This window comes from Lepisosteus platostomus, chromosome 24, assembly GCF_059453375.1.
Source record: "Lepisosteus platostomus isolate fLepPlt1 chromosome 24, fLepPlt1.hap1, whole genome shotgun sequence".
Taxonomy (NCBI): domain Eukaryota; kingdom Metazoa; phylum Chordata; class Actinopteri; order Semionotiformes; family Lepisosteidae; genus Lepisosteus; species Lepisosteus platostomus.
Window position 1 is genome coordinate 5,465,517 of NC_142634.1, and position 16,405 is coordinate 5,481,921.

The window sequence follows — 16,405 nt, forward strand, 5'->3', positions numbered from 1 at the left end:
GGATAAAGCTTGGTTGTATTTCTGAAACCCTTTCCTTATGTCGTGTTTTCATTCAAGTAAGAGTCAACTATACGTGTATATGCATTACTGCCGACAGTAGGAAACATCCCATTCTGTTTTCAACAGCTGTTTAAAAAACAGCACCCATGATGTTCATACCAAATGTTTTACACAAAAGACTGACTTTTCACAGCTTCGCATTGTGAAACTTTATTTCTTGAGGATTACTTGTATATGGCACCATTAGACAGGCAAGGCACTGGGATAGGGGGGTACTGTCACCGTCTCCTCCTTGAAGAGTTTAGAGGCGTAGATGGGATGCAGCAGTAAGGATGGCACAGCCGCAATTGCAAAGACGTGCAACGGTGTTTATTAAGAGAACTGTGTTCCCAAAGTCCATACCCCAAAAACAAAGTGAAAAATACAAACTAAACCAAGGGGGAAAAACCTCAAAGCTATAGTACAATAATATATACATTAATAGATGTAAAAAAATTGTTAGACAACTCCTATTCTATCTCACAACAAACTTGCTCCTATCTCCCCCCTCGTATCTGGAAGAGTCCCTTTTCTAGGTTAAACTCCTCCCCCTAGAATATTCCACTATACAGCAAAAATAATTTTACAAAATAATTATCAGAAGTCTGATATACACATTTCTGGTGATGACCTGGCTTTTTCTGAGAAACAGTTGGTTAGATCCTTGAATGAATTAGCAGCTAACGACCAAAAGGACAAGACTGGCAGTTCGGGGTCATCTCCTTTGTGACTTTTCTTTTCTGAAGTTAAAACATGTAAGAACGTGATTAGAAAAATCAAGTAAACAATTTCAGAACTGAAAATTCATCCGAAAAAAAAATAATTTTTAACACAATTGACACTACAATTCTCTCAATTTGTATTTTTACACTACAGATAAAACGGGGAATGAACAAGCTTCCTGTACTACTGGTACTAGAATCATCAGTAAAGTTATGAACTGTTTAACAGTATAGATAAAACAGAGTGTAAAATATTTGTAAGTACATTTCTCCGATCACCACTAACGCTATGAATCATTTTCTCTTGATACAGTTTTTACCTTTTTCTCAGTGGGGGACAGACTCTCCCCCACACCGTCTTCAGCACAGCCTCCCTGAGAGCGGGGCTCCCCCAGATGTACAGTCCGGGGGTACAGGTTGCAGATAATCTTATCATCATGCTCAGAGGGTCGCTGGCGTTGTTCGTGAATATGTAACTGGATCTGGTCAACTGGACCAGGATAATGTAATAAAAGTCAGGAGTCCAGAGCGCCAGGAAGCAGACTACCACCACGATGATGAGTCTCAGGGACTCTTTCTTGCTGTCTCTCTCTGGACCCGGCGGCTCGCGAGCAATCTGGTATTTAGCGATGAGGTACAGTTTCACGTTCATCAGCACTTTCACGATTATTATTGCCTGGAGCAACAGAGTGCCGTAAGCGCTCAATTTTGCTGCAGCGTCAACGGTGAGGAGGTTCTGAACCGTTAATGTCAAATAAGTGTAAAACCAGCAGAAAACACAAACTCCTATAACTATAGTTCTTGTTATATAATGATTATAAGTATAAGGATAAACAACAGCAAGGAATCGATCCAACTGTGCAAACATAATGGTCAGAATATTGACTCCCAGTAGCGAAGGCACTATGTAATAGGTGCCGTTTCTGGAAGGAAATCCCTCCTGAACATCAAACAGACCGATGTAGTAACCACCTACCCCAGACAGAGTGTCGCTTATACTGGTGTTCAGCATGAAAATGAACCTGTTTTGTCTTCGGAGTGTTTTTTTACAAATAATACCCAACACCACCGAGCCAGCCACGAGAACTGCACTTGTAGCAATTAGTAGATTGGTTATAAAAATGAAATAATCTGCAGCTTCATTAAAGTCCACCGCTAACGGCACAGTGAGGTTCAGAGAAACCATCGCTTGGCGAAATGAGGATCCGGCGACGTTGACTTGGAATTTTAATAGGCGAACACATCCCACGTCTGCTTTTTTCCCGGCCTCCCGGGTATAATTAACTTGCGATCTCAGAATCTGCAGGTAGGTTGCATTTTTATCATTTTATCAAATATGACAGTTACATTCTGAAAAGTGTTGTTAACTAAAGAAGCGTTGTATGACATTTTCAAAATTGCTGAATGGAAAACGTCTGAAATCATAAAATTGAAGTCAGTGCTTTTCTGTATTTGAACATAGCGTGTTCATCATGACATAGTGAGGACAGCAGCAGCTTCTCTGGCATAAACATAAAACGATCAGGATGGTAATATAAATACAAGACGAGCTCATCTCTGTTCACACCGAATGGTTCCCTCTCTATTATAACCCTTATCGTGTTGAACAAAACAAAATTACATGATTTATAGTATTTAATCAAAAGTCGCATTTCCTTTAGTCGTGATTCTAATAATAAAATAAATCATTTTCATCCAGGTGGGGCTGCACATTGGTGGTGGTGGAGGGGATCCCCATTACCTGTAAAGCGCTTTGAGTGGAGTGTCCTATTTACGTGTTAGGAATTATTATTTTTATTTCAGGAGAGCAGTCAGTCCTGTGAAAATACCACTAATGGACAAAAGATGGCGCCATAATCCATTAAACCGAATGAGATACTGTTTCTCATGGAATCAGACAGCCGCAATCGAGCAGGTCAGACGCTTGAGGGACTGTAAATAATATTCCTACAGTCTCATCGCTATCTCTCGACTTTTTTTTATTTTTGTAAACAATATTATCTTGCTGTGAAGATTGATGTAAACGTAATTATTGTTGCAGTCGTGGTTAATTTTACACAATTTTCTTTTTTTTTTCTGCACAAAACAAGATTGAAAAGAAAAAAAATCACAGCAGCAGGTAAAAGGATTTACAAAATCGTCTGTGAGTGAATCTGAATGACTGTATTCTTAAGAGTAGTTCAGGTGGGTCGCCGCGTCAGCATGCGTAGGCTGCAAAGGATCAAGTAATAGGTTTATTCCAGGCTGAAAAGAGAAGAAAGAAAACACAACTTTTCGGTCGCGGAGCTTTCTTCGGGTGTACAGCCGAAACGTTGTGTTTCCTTTCTTCTCTTTTCAGCATGGAATAAACCTATTACTTGTTTATTCTCAAGAGTTACATTAAGTACAAAAGCTTCATTTTCAGTGATCTATATATTTGAATACACGTGTACACATACACTCCTTTCCAAAATACCCAGGAACGGCGTTTTTCAAAAGAATTGACCATTTAGCGACCCAGCTTGTGAAATTAACTTAAAGCTGCCCATGTGTCTTCCTCTCTAGAGAGACTTCACCGGGAACCAGTTATATTCTAGAGATATACAGCAAGTGCTCTGTAAAAACAATTACAGTCATGTATATATTACATGAGTGTTGAAACGAAGAAATAAAGACCTATGTAGTAAAATAAATTGAAATGTATTGAATTGTCACCTGCGTGGTAATCGTTTTTAAATGCAAAATCCTCACATGTCCTGTATTTCTGAAGGCAGCAGCAGCAGCGTCATGACTGAGCTGTGACTGTAACTCGGAAGTCGTGAGCAGGTAGATACTTCAGACAAGACCCCAGCCACGTGCTCTCTCACCTGACACTCAAAATCAGGTGAAGGTGGGTGTGCTGGGATTGTAGGTGAGACGAGAGCTTGGTGAGAGCGTGTAGGTGTTTTTGGGTGATCCGAGTCCTATTTTACTCACCCTCACGAGAGCCGTCGTCGCTCCACCTCTTACTGATTAACATCAGAACCGATCACTATCGCCGCCCGACGTTTGAAGAACAGATGGGCTCTCAGCCGCTTGTCAGAAGAGGTGATTATCGGAAATCACTAAGAAGAGTGAACACACGGAAAGCTGCTGGACCTGACGGCGTCCCTGGCCTGGTACTTGGAACATGTCCCCGGCAGATAGCTGATGTCTGCGCTGACGTCTTCAGCCTGTCCTTGGCCCAGGCCACTCTACCTAGCTGCTTCAAAACAACCACCATCGTGCCAGTACCAGAATAATCTGCACCCACATGCCTAAACGATTACCGCCCTAATGCACTCACCCCCATCACAATGAAGTGGTTTGAAAAACTACCGTTACGACCCCTGCTTCCCGGCAGCGGAGTTCGGTTAGCAGAAGAAGGCGTAGACCAAGTTGAATTAGACAACCTCTCAGATCACTTATTCACCACCACACCTCCATCTCATTTTATACTTAAGAACAGTTTTCCCTAACCTCCTCGCTCAGTATGGTTTTCTTTGTGAGCGACTTTGCTGCGTTACGCCTCATTCCCCTCTACTACTTTTTCGGTTTGCACCTGCATTTCTCCGTTTAGACTACGGCTTTTGGACTACGGCTTGGCTTTGGAAAATACTCTCCCTGGTTTCAGATTCCTGGCTTTCTCCCTTGAAGTACGGATCTTGGACTACGGCTTTGACTCCACAATCGTGCTCTCTGGATTTAGGATTACTGGTTTCCCTTTTTGACTTGATTTTTTGTATTGCGGAAAATATATTTTGCAGGGTTATTTTCCAGCTCCGGGATTTGGGTTCACTTCTTAGTTTCCGTTTTACTGGCCGAACTCGGAACAACTACTTATAGCACACATTAAGGCCAGCACCCCAAATACACTTGATCCTCACCAGTTTGCCTATCGCACAAACCGCTCCATGGGGGATGCGATCTCTACAGGTTTACACCCCACACGGATAAAGAGAACACCTTTGCAAGAATGCTGTTCATTGACTTGAGCTCAGCGTTTCATACCATCGTACCTCTCACGAGCCAGGTGGTAAGAAACAGGTGTGATCTGAGCGAGAACTCAGAAGTCACAACTTGTTCGTCCCCCTACCCTCTGGTAGAAGGTTCCGGATGATCCAGTCCCACACAACAAGAGTCCGAAACAGCTTCTTCCCCAGAGCCGTCAACCCTGTGACCCCCACCCCCCCCAACTCCCACCACAAAACTATGATCTCTCCTCATTTCCTCCTGTACCACACAACGACTCCTCCTACACCACTACATCCACCATACCTCCAACAACTGAATGTAAGCCAAACTTGAACTTCAAACTGTACTTGATTGAGTTGTACTATTGTAATTGAATGCTGTATTAGTTTGCACTGTGTACTTTTGCACTGTTTTTAACAGATATGGGTGCTGTCATACTAGTACCATACTTGTTGTTTACATTTTTGTATTTACTGTCTATTGTCTTGTCTGCTGTTCTGTATATACTGAACCTGAGACTAATGAGAAATACTTTTCATGATCCTATGCATCTCTGTAAGTATACTGACAAATAAAGTTGATTTAAAAGTTATCTTGTCTGAGGTGGACCATCTGGTGCTCTGCTTCTTCATTGAACTTGAACTTGAACTTTATTGCCATATGTACTGGTACAATGGAATTCTTACTTACAGAAAGTCTCTCAATTGTAAAACAAGTGTAAAAACACAAAGTGCAGACAGTGCATCAAGACAATATACAAATAAACAGTAGACAATGTACAAGTAAACATGTAGACAGTTTGAATGTAAACAATACAGACGTGTAAACAATGACTGGAGATGTGCAATAGATAAGAAATCATAGAGAGGTAGATGGTGATGGTGTAGGTGTGGTCCGAGGGGGATGGCTAAATGTTTTCGCCAATCTCACTGCTTGTGAGTAGAAGCTATTGAAGAATCTGGTGGTCAGTGTCCGTATGATCTTGTATCTCTTGCCTGAGGGCAGTGGGGTGAAGAGCTCATGCTCGGGGTGGTGACTGTCCTCTGTGATGGCCAGAATTCTACCATGGCAGCGGTCCACATAGAGCTGTTTAATCTCGGTGAGACCACAGCCGATGATCTTCTGGGCCATATTGACCATTCTCTGCAGAGCCTTTCTTTCTTGAGAAGAGGTGTTGCCATACCACACGGTGATCCCGTTGGTGAGGATGCTCTCGATGGTGCAGCGGTAGAAGTTCACCAACACAGGTACTGGCATCCCCCATCGCGATTGGTGCCAGTTTGTAAGAATTCTTAGCGTTATATATATCCAGAATTCTATGGACTGTGTGTTAAATGCAACTGTTCTCAATCAGTACATAACACTGGCCCTTTATTAAATGAACAGGATCTCTGTGGAACTTAGAGTGCACATAAAGGTTGTCCTCTTTTAATATAAAGAAGTGTATTGGACTGTATGTCCAAATTCTTTTAAGGACTGTTTGTATGAGTATAGTCTGAGATCTGCTGATTATGGCTTTCTGAATCTGCTGAAGTCCAAGTTCAGTAGCACAGTTGCAGAATTCACTCAAGATCACTAAATACTGCAACAGTGGGCATTGTCACTTCTTTATGATACATTATGTGTGTACTGTTGAAGATTGCTTTGGATTTGTTGAAAACTGCTTAGAAATAAAGATTATATGCAGATAGTTCTTACACCTTCAAATGTAAGTGACCTCAAGAGTGTATGCAAACCAATAATTTGAAGACGTGACATGATCTGACAAAATGTTTATTTCATTCCTTTGAGTCAGTATGACAATCATAAGCCATTGTTTAATTTCAGGTCTCTAAATTAATCAAGTGTACAAACCTTCAGATTTGATTGTCTATTACCCATACAATATAATTAAATATAATTATTTTTCAATATTCCCTCCCTTATTATTATAATTCCAGTTTTTGCCCCTTGTGTCAGAGATTCAAAGGCTCTACATTGGTGTCACTCTTACAAGCACTAAGCACCTTCCTGTTAGTGGTTAGATGCTCTTTATTAGTGATGCTGTATATGGTAGTTATAGAGGTGGCTATCTGCTGTAAAGTGCACAATTGCAAATTAAATTATTTTAGTGACCAAACCTTGACATCCAGTTAATTGTTCAGTGCATGACAACTTTTTGTTTTCATATTCCCTTGAGAAAAAGGCTTGATGTCACTACAAAACCAGTAAAACATTCTAAATAATTTCTCTAGACATCCTTCACTGTTTTGATCAGTTTAATTGAGAGTGTATGCAAGAACATAAAGATGTAAAAATAATATATCAGACCCAAATCCCCAAGGGCCTAAGTTTTTATTTTATTTCTCTTCACTCCCCAAAATTCACTATAACATACTATAGGCTCTACATGCATTAGCTGTAAAGCAGCTACTAATAAAGATAGGCATTAAACATCATTATTAATAAATGCTGCTTTATTAATAAATAAACTTCCTGATTAATAGATGTGCTAAGACTGGAAAGCAATTTTATAATTCCCAAGGGACAGGTGCATAACTTCATTATGGAGTGACAATATAATAATAATAATAATAATAATAATAAAAAACTTCATTTTATATAGCGCCTTTAAAGGTGGCTTCTCAAAGTGGTTTGTAAATGCTGAAGAGCAAGGAGCCCAGTATTGAGCCCTGAGGAACACCAGACTTAACAAGACCAGTTTCAGACCTATGCCCATTAAGAGAGACAAAGTGACAGCGATCAGTGAGGTAAGACTTGAACCATTTGAGAGCAGTGTCAGAAACTCCAGACACTGTCTCAAGATGAGAAAGTAAGATGTTATGGTCAACAGTGTCAAAAGCAGCACTAAGATCAAGAAGGATGAGTATAGAAAGAGAACCAGAATCAGAAGCCATTAGAAGATCGTTAGTGACTTTGATCAGGGCAATTTCTCTGCTGTAAAGTTGACGGAAGCCAGATTGGAGGGGTTCGAAAAGGTTGTTTGTTATGAGGTGGTTACAGTATGTAACTGAAGTGTGATAGCACGTTCTAGACTTTTTGCAAGAAAGGGTAAGTTGGAGGTGGGGTAAAAATTGTTCAGGTTGTCGAGAGCCATGTTAGGCTTTTTTGGCACTAGGGTAACGGCAGCAGTTTTGAGGACCATTGGTACAATGCCAGTGCTCAAAGATTCATTTATAATATTGAGGACAATGGGACAGAGAGAAGAGAAACAGGACTGAAATAAAGTGGTGGGAATGGGATCTAAAATAGATGTGGTGGGTTTCATGTGTGTAACTAGTTTATTGAGGGATGCAGAGTCAAGAAGAGAGAAACTGGAGAGAAGGGAACCAGAGAAGTTGGATGAGGAGGGAGGAGGTGTGGAAATGATATGTGTAGTGGAGAGAATGTGATGCCGGATGTTGTCAATCTTGGAGCTAAAGAAATCTAAGAATGTGTTGCAAGGTTGTGATGAGGCAGGTAATGTGGTGGGGCAGTTTGGCTTGAGCAGTCTGTTGATGGTGGAGAAAAGATGTCTTGGGTTGCTATGGTGATTTACAATGATGTGAGCAAAGTAGGTGGACCTAGCAGACTCTATAGTAACTTATATTCAGACAAGTAATCTCTACATTTAGGCCAGAAAGACGCCACCTACGCTCAAGTTTGCGAGAGGCTGCCTTCATAGATCGCAGATGGTCGTTGTAGCAGGGGGCAGGGTGAGGGAAGGAGATGGTTTGTGTTTTTAGAGGAGCAAAGGTGTCAAGGGTAGATAAAAGAGCACTGTCAAGTAACTGTATTTTGTCCTCTAGAGGGTCAGAGAAAGAGAAACAAGATAAGGAGGACAGAACACAATTTGCAAACTGAGTGACGCGGGAGTCCCGGGTTCGAGCCCCCGACGGTGGGGGGCTGACCTAATGCGGCAAGGGCGCCCGCCTGAGCCCCCGTTGCGTTACAGTATACATACGCTGCTAAGGACTAATTTCAGCGGCTAAATTCCTTGCAGTTGGTCTTAAGGAAACGCACTAGTTTAGAAGCTGCGACGTTTCACTATTGGGAGACATTGAGTATTGGGAGACAGGAGAAGGAGTGTGAATCGCCTCTCTTGAGCTCAGTGATACCGCAGCGAGGTAATTATGCAGGGTAATTAAACCTAATGCGGTCCGAGCATTAGGTTTAATTAGCATTAATTAGCATTAGGTTTAAGCAGTAATTTCAGAGTCGGGCGATTAACCACAGGCGCTGAGACACGACGACTAAGCGTTCGACAGCAGGGAAATACCCAAAGGAATGAGGTAAATGACGATTTAATTGGCAGCAAGAGGTTTTCACAATCTGCCCCTTTTGGTAGTTGAACGCTCCCGCCGCGGTGTCTGTCCCTGTAGTGACGCTGCCCGTGACCGCGGGGCTGGAGGCTGGGGGGCCGGAGTTCCGCGGCCATTGACACAACACGAGAAGGAGATAAACCTCTTCACTGCGTACAGAGTCACGGTTCCCGACAACCGGACTGTCTTTTTCTTACTGTAAGTAAGAAAGACCTTCGCAGCCCTGCACAATTTGTCTCTTTAGTCTAAAATGAAGGTACAAAATGACATGTACAAGGGGCACATACAGCACCCTCTCTACACGAATACATATTATCGCTGCCTTCATTCGGCGCACCTTTTCCAAGATCTGGTCAGAAATAATTACGGGGCTTTTAAGTCGGTATTGAAACAGGAAGAAAGACAGAGAAAATGCGATTGTCTTGAATTATTTCAGTAAGAGACTGAGTCTAAATTCGGCTAATCCATCAAGCCTCAATGCAAGCATTCATACCTGTCTCTGTGCCTCTAATAAGGCAATGCTCCTGCGGAATTGCAGTGTAACTGTCGTTACTTCCGTTCGTTCTGCGCGGGTGAGAGTCTACTGGATAACAGTAGAGCCGGGAATTATAGAAGAGTTTTGAAAAATATATTTTCCTTAATGCATTTGTAACTGTTGAGTGACTAAATGCACCACTAAATCTGAGTCGTTTAACTTTATTCAGAGAATGTAGGGGAAATTTGCTTCGGTGACACAACGGACGCCTCTCATGCCTGACAGAAAAGAATCAGGAACAAGTCATAGGTTTATTCCATGCTAAAAAAAGAGAATAAAGAAAACACAAAGTTTCGGCTGTAGAGCCTTCTTCGGGTGTCATAATCAGTTTTTGTTCCTGTCTTTTTAAAGCAAACATTAGAGACTAGTACATAAAGAGTCGCCTTATCCTGGTTCTGGAGTGCCGGTGTCGCTGTGTGATTTCCAGGTCTTGAAAAAGCACAAGAGCTTTGGGAACCTGGTAAAATTAAACCAATAAAGAGGTTATTCAGCTCGCTATGAGCCTGAATGCAGACACACTAGCCGTCCAGGACCAGGACTGCGGTCCCCAGTTGTACACTTTAAAACAATATATACACTACATTTTCTTTGGGACATGTTTCTCCATAAGCGATCAGCTACCTCAATATTATAATATTGTATTTGCTTAATTTCCCATATTTAGGTTTGAGGAAAAATCAATTCTCCCTGAAAGCCCGTTGGAGAGAATTACCAGGTGTGGTCTTTCCAATCCGAATTTCCTACATGTTGATTCTGATCTCATGACCTCCCCTTCGCTCCAGTCGGAATCTCTTCTGTATTGTTGCCATCATTTCTCAAGAGCTCGAGGAGATCCTGCCAAACAAAAGAAAAAACAATTTGTCAATTACTTGCCGTTTCATTTGAATGTAAACGTACCTCTTTGGTTTTTCGTCAGCCGATTTGCTCATCGGAATCCTACATTTGCTCTTCAAACCCACCAATTCAGAGAATAAAAAGGAAAATTCATCAATGATTTGTGTGTAGAAAAACAAATCCGTTTTATGTAATCCTTTCATAGTCACGGTGTATTGATCAGCGTATAAGTATTGTTTAGACCTACGATACTTAACCAATGGTTCCTGTGCATAATTGCATTAAACATTGTCCAAGAGATTAATTAGAAAAACCTAAAGGAACGACCTGCGACCTGGATTTGTAATTTCCAGCTTCGAACTGTTCACAACTCGTTGATAAGAAGAAATTTAATTTCAAGAGGCAATGAATGATTAGGAAACCCCAGTTTTGCAGCTCATAAGGAGAACAGACGCTCTCTTTACTCAAGAATGGTTTTCCTGCGCTTGGCACCTAATAATCCGAAATACTGTAGCTCGCTTGGGTGGTGGAAATTCACTGAACAGTAGATCTCAACGAGTCGTTAGTTCTCGTGGACCACGGAAGATTTAAAGCTAAAAGGAAATAAGTATAAGTGTCTAGAATTTTACGTAAATTTAGAATCAGAAATCAAACAAAAAAAAAGTCTAATATACAGTAGCAAGTGATTAACGCTGTATAATCAAGACAACTCACTGGAGCTCGGGGGCAAACAGTTCTAGATGGTCGGTTTAAAAATAAATCAAGCCCTGTAGTTTTCACACTACAGATAAAAGATGGAGTGTATTCATTCTGTTAGTACTGCAATCACCACTGATATGAAACATTTTCTCTTGATGCAGTTCCTACCTTTTTCTCAGTGGAGGACAGACTCTCCCCCACACCGTCTTCAGCACAGCCTCCCTGAGAGCGGGGCTCCCCCAGATGTACAGCACGGGGGTACAGGTTGAAGTGAATCTTAAAATCACACTAAAGGGGTCGCTGGCGTTGTTTGTGAACACAAATGTTGACCCAGTCATTCGAACCACGATAACGTAGTAAAAGCGAGGACTCCAGAGCGCCAGGAAGCAGACTACCACCACGATGATGAGTCTCAGGGACTCTTTCTTGCTGTCTCTCTCTGGACCCGGCGGCTCCCGAGCAATCTGGTATTTAGCGATGAGGTACAGTTTCACGGTCATCAGCACTTTCGCGATTATTATTGCCTGGAACAACAGAGTGCCGTAAGCGCTCAATTTTGCTGCAGTGTCAACGGTGAGGAGGTTCTGAACCGTTAATATTAAGTAAGTGTAAAACCAGCAGAAAACGCAAACTCCTATAACTACAGTTCTAGTTACAAAACGATTGTAAACATAAGGATAAGCTACCGCAAAGAATCGGTCCACCTGTGAAAACAAGATGGTCCAAATGTTGACACCCAGTAGCGAAGGCACTATGTAATAGGTACCGTTCTTTGACGGATAGCCTTCACGCACATCAAACAGTCCGATGTAGTAACCACCTACCCCTGACAGTGTGTCACTTATACTGGTGTTCAGCATGAAAATAAACCTGTTTTGATTTCGAAGTGGCTTTGTACAAATAATGCCCAAAAGAACCGAGCCAGCCATGAGAACAGAACTAGTGGGAGTTAGTAGATTGATTATAAAAATGAAATAATCTGCAGCTTCATTAAAGTCCACCGCTAACGGCACAGTGAGGTTCAGAGAGATCATCGCGTGGTGAAATGATTATCTGGCGATGCTGCTGTTGAGTTTTAATAGACGAACAAAACAAAGGAGATGTCACGTGTTAACTCAGCCAACGCATGTCTGGGGCTTCGGGACTCCTGGGAATAATTAACTTGAGATCCCGATCTGTCTCGCAGCCGATGTGCTTGCGTGTGCAGAAGGTGCCTCCTTCTCCTTTTCCATGGTTTCAACCTGAACAGATCCGGCGGTTCACAAGGAATGACGCCATGTAAGAACCAGATGCTTTGCGAATGCTTAATGGGAATTTAAGTACATTGAGTTTTGGTTTAGGCCGATTGGTAAATAGGCAGCTTTATGAACCTCCCATTAAGACAGAGGAGTTAACCAAGGGGTAAACTACACGGGCGGAGATGGGGTGAATGTGGGATAAAGCGAAAGGAGATGTGTTTGAGCGCTGAGTTACATATAAGACTTATACGTTTAAGCGACGTCAGCAGCTATATCACCTTGCAGCTCTCTAGACAGAGTGATAATTAGCAGCGTTTAGCCTGGTCAGTACCTGGATGAGAGACTCCTGGGAAGCTATGGTTGCTGCTGGAAGAGGTGTTAGTGGGACCAGCGGAGGGCGCCGTGTATCTATCAATATCTATAATATTGTAGTGGGCGCCGTGTTTCGGATGAGACGTTAAACCGAGGTCCTGACTCTCAGTGGTCATTAAAGTTCCCCGGGCGTTTCTCGATAAGAGCAGGGAGTTATCCCGGTGTCCACGCCAAATTCCCCCTCTCGGCCTTTACCGTGACCTCCAAATTGTCCCCATGTGTGACTGGCTTGCACTTGCCCTGCGATGGACTGGCGCCCCGTCCAGGGGGTACCCTGCCTTGCGCTCGTTGCTTGCCGGGTAGGCTCCGGCTTCCCGAGACACCGTATGGTGTAAAACGTTTTGGTATATGACAAGACAGGAAGAACTAAGGTTGCTGCTGGAAGAGGTGTTATTGGGGCCAGAAGGGGGCGCTCACCCTGCGGTCTGTGTGTCATTATGCCTCAGTATAGTTACGGGGACACTATACTGTAAAACAGACGCCGTCCTTCGGATGAGACATAAAACCGAGGTCCTGACTCTCTGTGGTCATTAAAAATCCCAGGGCGTTTCTCGAAAAGAGTAGGGATGTGACCCCGGCGTCCTGGCCAAATTTCTCATTGGCCCTTACCAATCATGGCCTCCTAATAATCCCCCTCTATGAATAGGCTACATCACTCTGCTCTCCTCCCCACTGAGAGCTGGTGTGTGGCGCACTGTGGCTGCCGTCGCATCATCCAGGTGGTGCTGCACACTGGTGCTGGTGGAGGGGATCCCCATTACCTGTAAAGCGACTTAAGTGGAGTGTCCGGAAAAACGCTATATAAGTGTAAGCAATTATTATTATAGTTTGCATTTTGTCAAACTGCATCGAACAGTGTCCTTACCTGAGGTGGTAGTTTATAACAATGTCAGAATGAGCGAATGAACAAGTGCTGAAGTTAGAAAGCTGAAATCAGTGTCGCTCTGTACAGAAGACTCTTTCAACACACAGTGTATTTCTGTAGTGTGTAATTGGTGACGAAGCGAGGACAGCGGAGGCTGCTCAGACATACAAATGAAAGGATCACGCTGATAAAATAATAAATACAAGACGAACTCATCTCTGAACACACCGAATGGCTTCCTCTCGAATGTAAAACTTTCTCTGAATCCACAAAAAAGGTGAAATACTCTAGAGTGTTTTCTTACGTGTTATATTTTATTTAATCGCGATTCCAATGATATAATAATGTATTTCAGGTGAGAATCCTGTGGAATGACCGTTTATAGACAGAAGATGGCGCCATAATCCTTCATTCCGAGTGAAGAGGTTTTTCTCTCAAGGATTCGGACAGCTGGACCCGAGCTGCTCAAATACACGAGGGACTGGAAATAATTTACCAGCAGCCTCAACTCTCGATTCCTCTTTTCTGGACAAGCCCAGGGGACAGTAGGTTTGAAGTCATATTGTGGAACAGCCTCAGGCAGAGGATTAGTTACTGGGAAAGAGGCTTTATTTTAAAAAACAGAACAAGTCTTTAGATTGGCACAATTGTCCAGATTTTATTGAATATATTTGCTTGCTTTATTACTGTAATTCCGTTTTGTGCCACATGGTTTAGAGCTGTGACTCTTACAAGGAATAAATATCTTTCTGTTAACAGACTTAAAAAGAAGTTCTTTATTAGTGGTGCTGTTCACATACATTATGGTGCTGCTATGTGCTGTGAAGGGAGAAATGGCAAATGATTTATCAACTGCATTCTCATGTAGCACCATACAAAACAGAGCATTCTCCAGGTACTTTACAGGCATTATACAATATCAAACAGGACAGTATGCAGAGTAAACAAGAAAAATGGATATATTTTACGTGAACAATTAAAGGAAGAAACAGATTGATAATTTCATCTGAGAAACGGGTCACTACAAAAACAGTAAAACAATCTAAAATGTTTCTCTGGAAATGTTTCAGTTTTACTCAGTTTAAGAGAGGCTGTATGCTTAGTGTTGGAGAAGATGACGTAAAAACCGTGTACCAGGTGTGTCAGACTCGAATCCCAGAGGGTCTGAGAGCCTGCTGCTTTTTGCTCCAACCTGAGTAATCAATTAACAGATTATCCTCATTATCTTCCTCATTAGACATGTGGGATGTTCCAGAGGTCTTTAGCAGTTCGTTATTCAAAACATTCACTTAATTAAAGGTGCATCTTGTTATGAAGCACTATGGAGCCGGTTTCGACAACGGTTAAGCAGTTAATTAAATAATCGGACCAACTATGTAACAGAGACTAGAAGGCCAAATTCGTTGCAATTGATCCTAAAGTAACGTTTTACTTTAGCACGGAGCCAAAGAGTTTTCTTTCTGCTATTAGAAACAAATTAATCAAGCGAATAATATCTTAAATCGTGTATGTAACCAGGGATCTTCCAATACTGAACTGTATTGGAAGAGGTTATCGGGCTCCAGAGAAAATAAACACCGTGGATTTTTTTTTTATTTCTCTGAGACTGAAGGTAAGTCTTACCTCAGCTCTGCAGTTTTGCTCTTCATTTGACTCGCGTTAAGCTTTTGAAATTATTTACCTATTTAAAAGTTCCGTCCATAAATTACCTACTGTTAAGTCGGCACACGGCGCCAGTTTGTGTTTGCAACGCTGTCGTGCTTACGTTTTGGTTACTCTGGCGCTGTGTGCCGATATAACACCTGCATTATTTTAAGTTCCCTTCAGTATCTAAATTTGCGGCCGGATCAATACGAACTGAACAGCCTCGCTTGGTCAATCAGCTACAGGGAGTGTGAAGAGCGGAGCACGGAGGCGATACTAAGAAAAAAGACGAGAACAAGCAGTGTTGGCAATCATCATGAAAACGGATGCTCTTGATTGTGTTGTATGGACTTCTATAAGCCCGTTGGGTGGGGTTCATCTCCAGTTTCGCTCAGGTGTTGCGGTGGTTTGCAGCCTAAGGACAGCTTTCAAAAATACTGTTCTATGTGTTTGAAGCTTTAGGGGCACACGAGAACTGTATTGCTTCCTTTAATGAAGAGAATTTAGTGGAAAGGTGCTTTGCTGATACAACAGGCACGTCGGAAAGCTTTTCTCCCTGTCGTTTTTTTAAAAATATAATTACATATACAAACTCCTAATGTGTCTATAATCTCAGGAGTTCTGGGGGGCCAGGTAACTGAGGTAAAGAGCCCAGGTCTGGGGGTGGGGGGACCCTGGTTGCTTATTATTGTTAGACATAATTTAGTAAATGTTAAGAGTTTTGTGTTTGTAAAAAATATTTATGATTTTCAGATACGAGAGGGTAAAAGGTCGTCGTAACACAGGAATTATAAGAGAAATTTCGGCAAGTTGCTGAGGGAGAGAAGCGATTAACCGAACTGGGGGCTTAAGAACTGCCGGTTAATTCACCGGTGTTCCCCCTCCTCATGGGATAGTCTGTTTCTGATCTCCTGACTTCGCTGCGGTTGGAATCTCTTCTGTATTGTTGCTGTTACTCTTAAGAGCTTGAAGAGATCCCCTTTTTTCTATAAAATTGACAAAAATCTACGGTTTTATAATTCACCGGCATTCCTTTGAACTTGAACTTGAACTTTATGGCCATATGTAACCGGTACTGGTACAATGGAATTACAGAAAGTCTCTCAATTGTAAAACAAGTGTAAAAACACAAAGTGCAGACAGTGCATCAAGACAATATACAAACAGACAGTAGACAATGTACA

General features: G+C 42.1%; 2 protein-coding genes and 2 long non-coding RNA genes across 4 annotated transcripts in view; all 4 read right to left on the bottom strand.

Moving 5' to 3' along the window:
• The window catches only part of LOC148641425 (uncharacterized), a 173,520-nt gene that overhangs the window by 135,069 nt on the left and 22,046 nt on the right, over positions 1-16,405 (bottom strand). The gene's annotated exons all lie outside the window — the stretch shown is intronic.
• On the bottom strand, positions 1,078-1,947 carry LOC148641433 (uncharacterized). Its single transcript, XM_088618706.1, has one exon. The coding sequence runs from the start codon at positions 1,945-1,947 to the stop codon at positions 1,078-1,080; it is 870 nt and encodes a 289-aa protein (XP_088474832.1).
• LOC148641434 (uncharacterized) lies at positions 2,724-3,898 on the bottom strand. The gene is made up of 2 exons (XR_015929696.1): positions 3,717-3,898; positions 2,724-3,005 (listed from the first exon to the last, which is right to left on the bottom strand). It is a non-coding gene; the product is annotated as an uncharacterized LOC148641434 (long non-coding RNA).
• On the bottom strand, positions 11,267-12,136 carry LOC148641435 (G protein-coupled receptor 183-like). The gene has a single exon (XM_088618750.1). The coding sequence runs from the start codon at positions 12,134-12,136 to the stop codon at positions 11,267-11,269; it is 870 nt and encodes a 289-aa protein (XP_088474876.1).

Excerpts from the sequence above, each read along its gene's own strand:
- LOC148641433 (XM_088618706.1), bottom strand. The coding sequence starts at position 1,947 with ATGGTTTCTCTGAACCTCACTGTGCCGTTAGCGGTGGACTTTAATGAA.
- LOC148641435 (XM_088618750.1), bottom strand. The coding sequence starts at position 12,136 with ATGATCTCTCTGAACCTCACTGTGCCGTTAGCGGTGGACTTTAATGAA.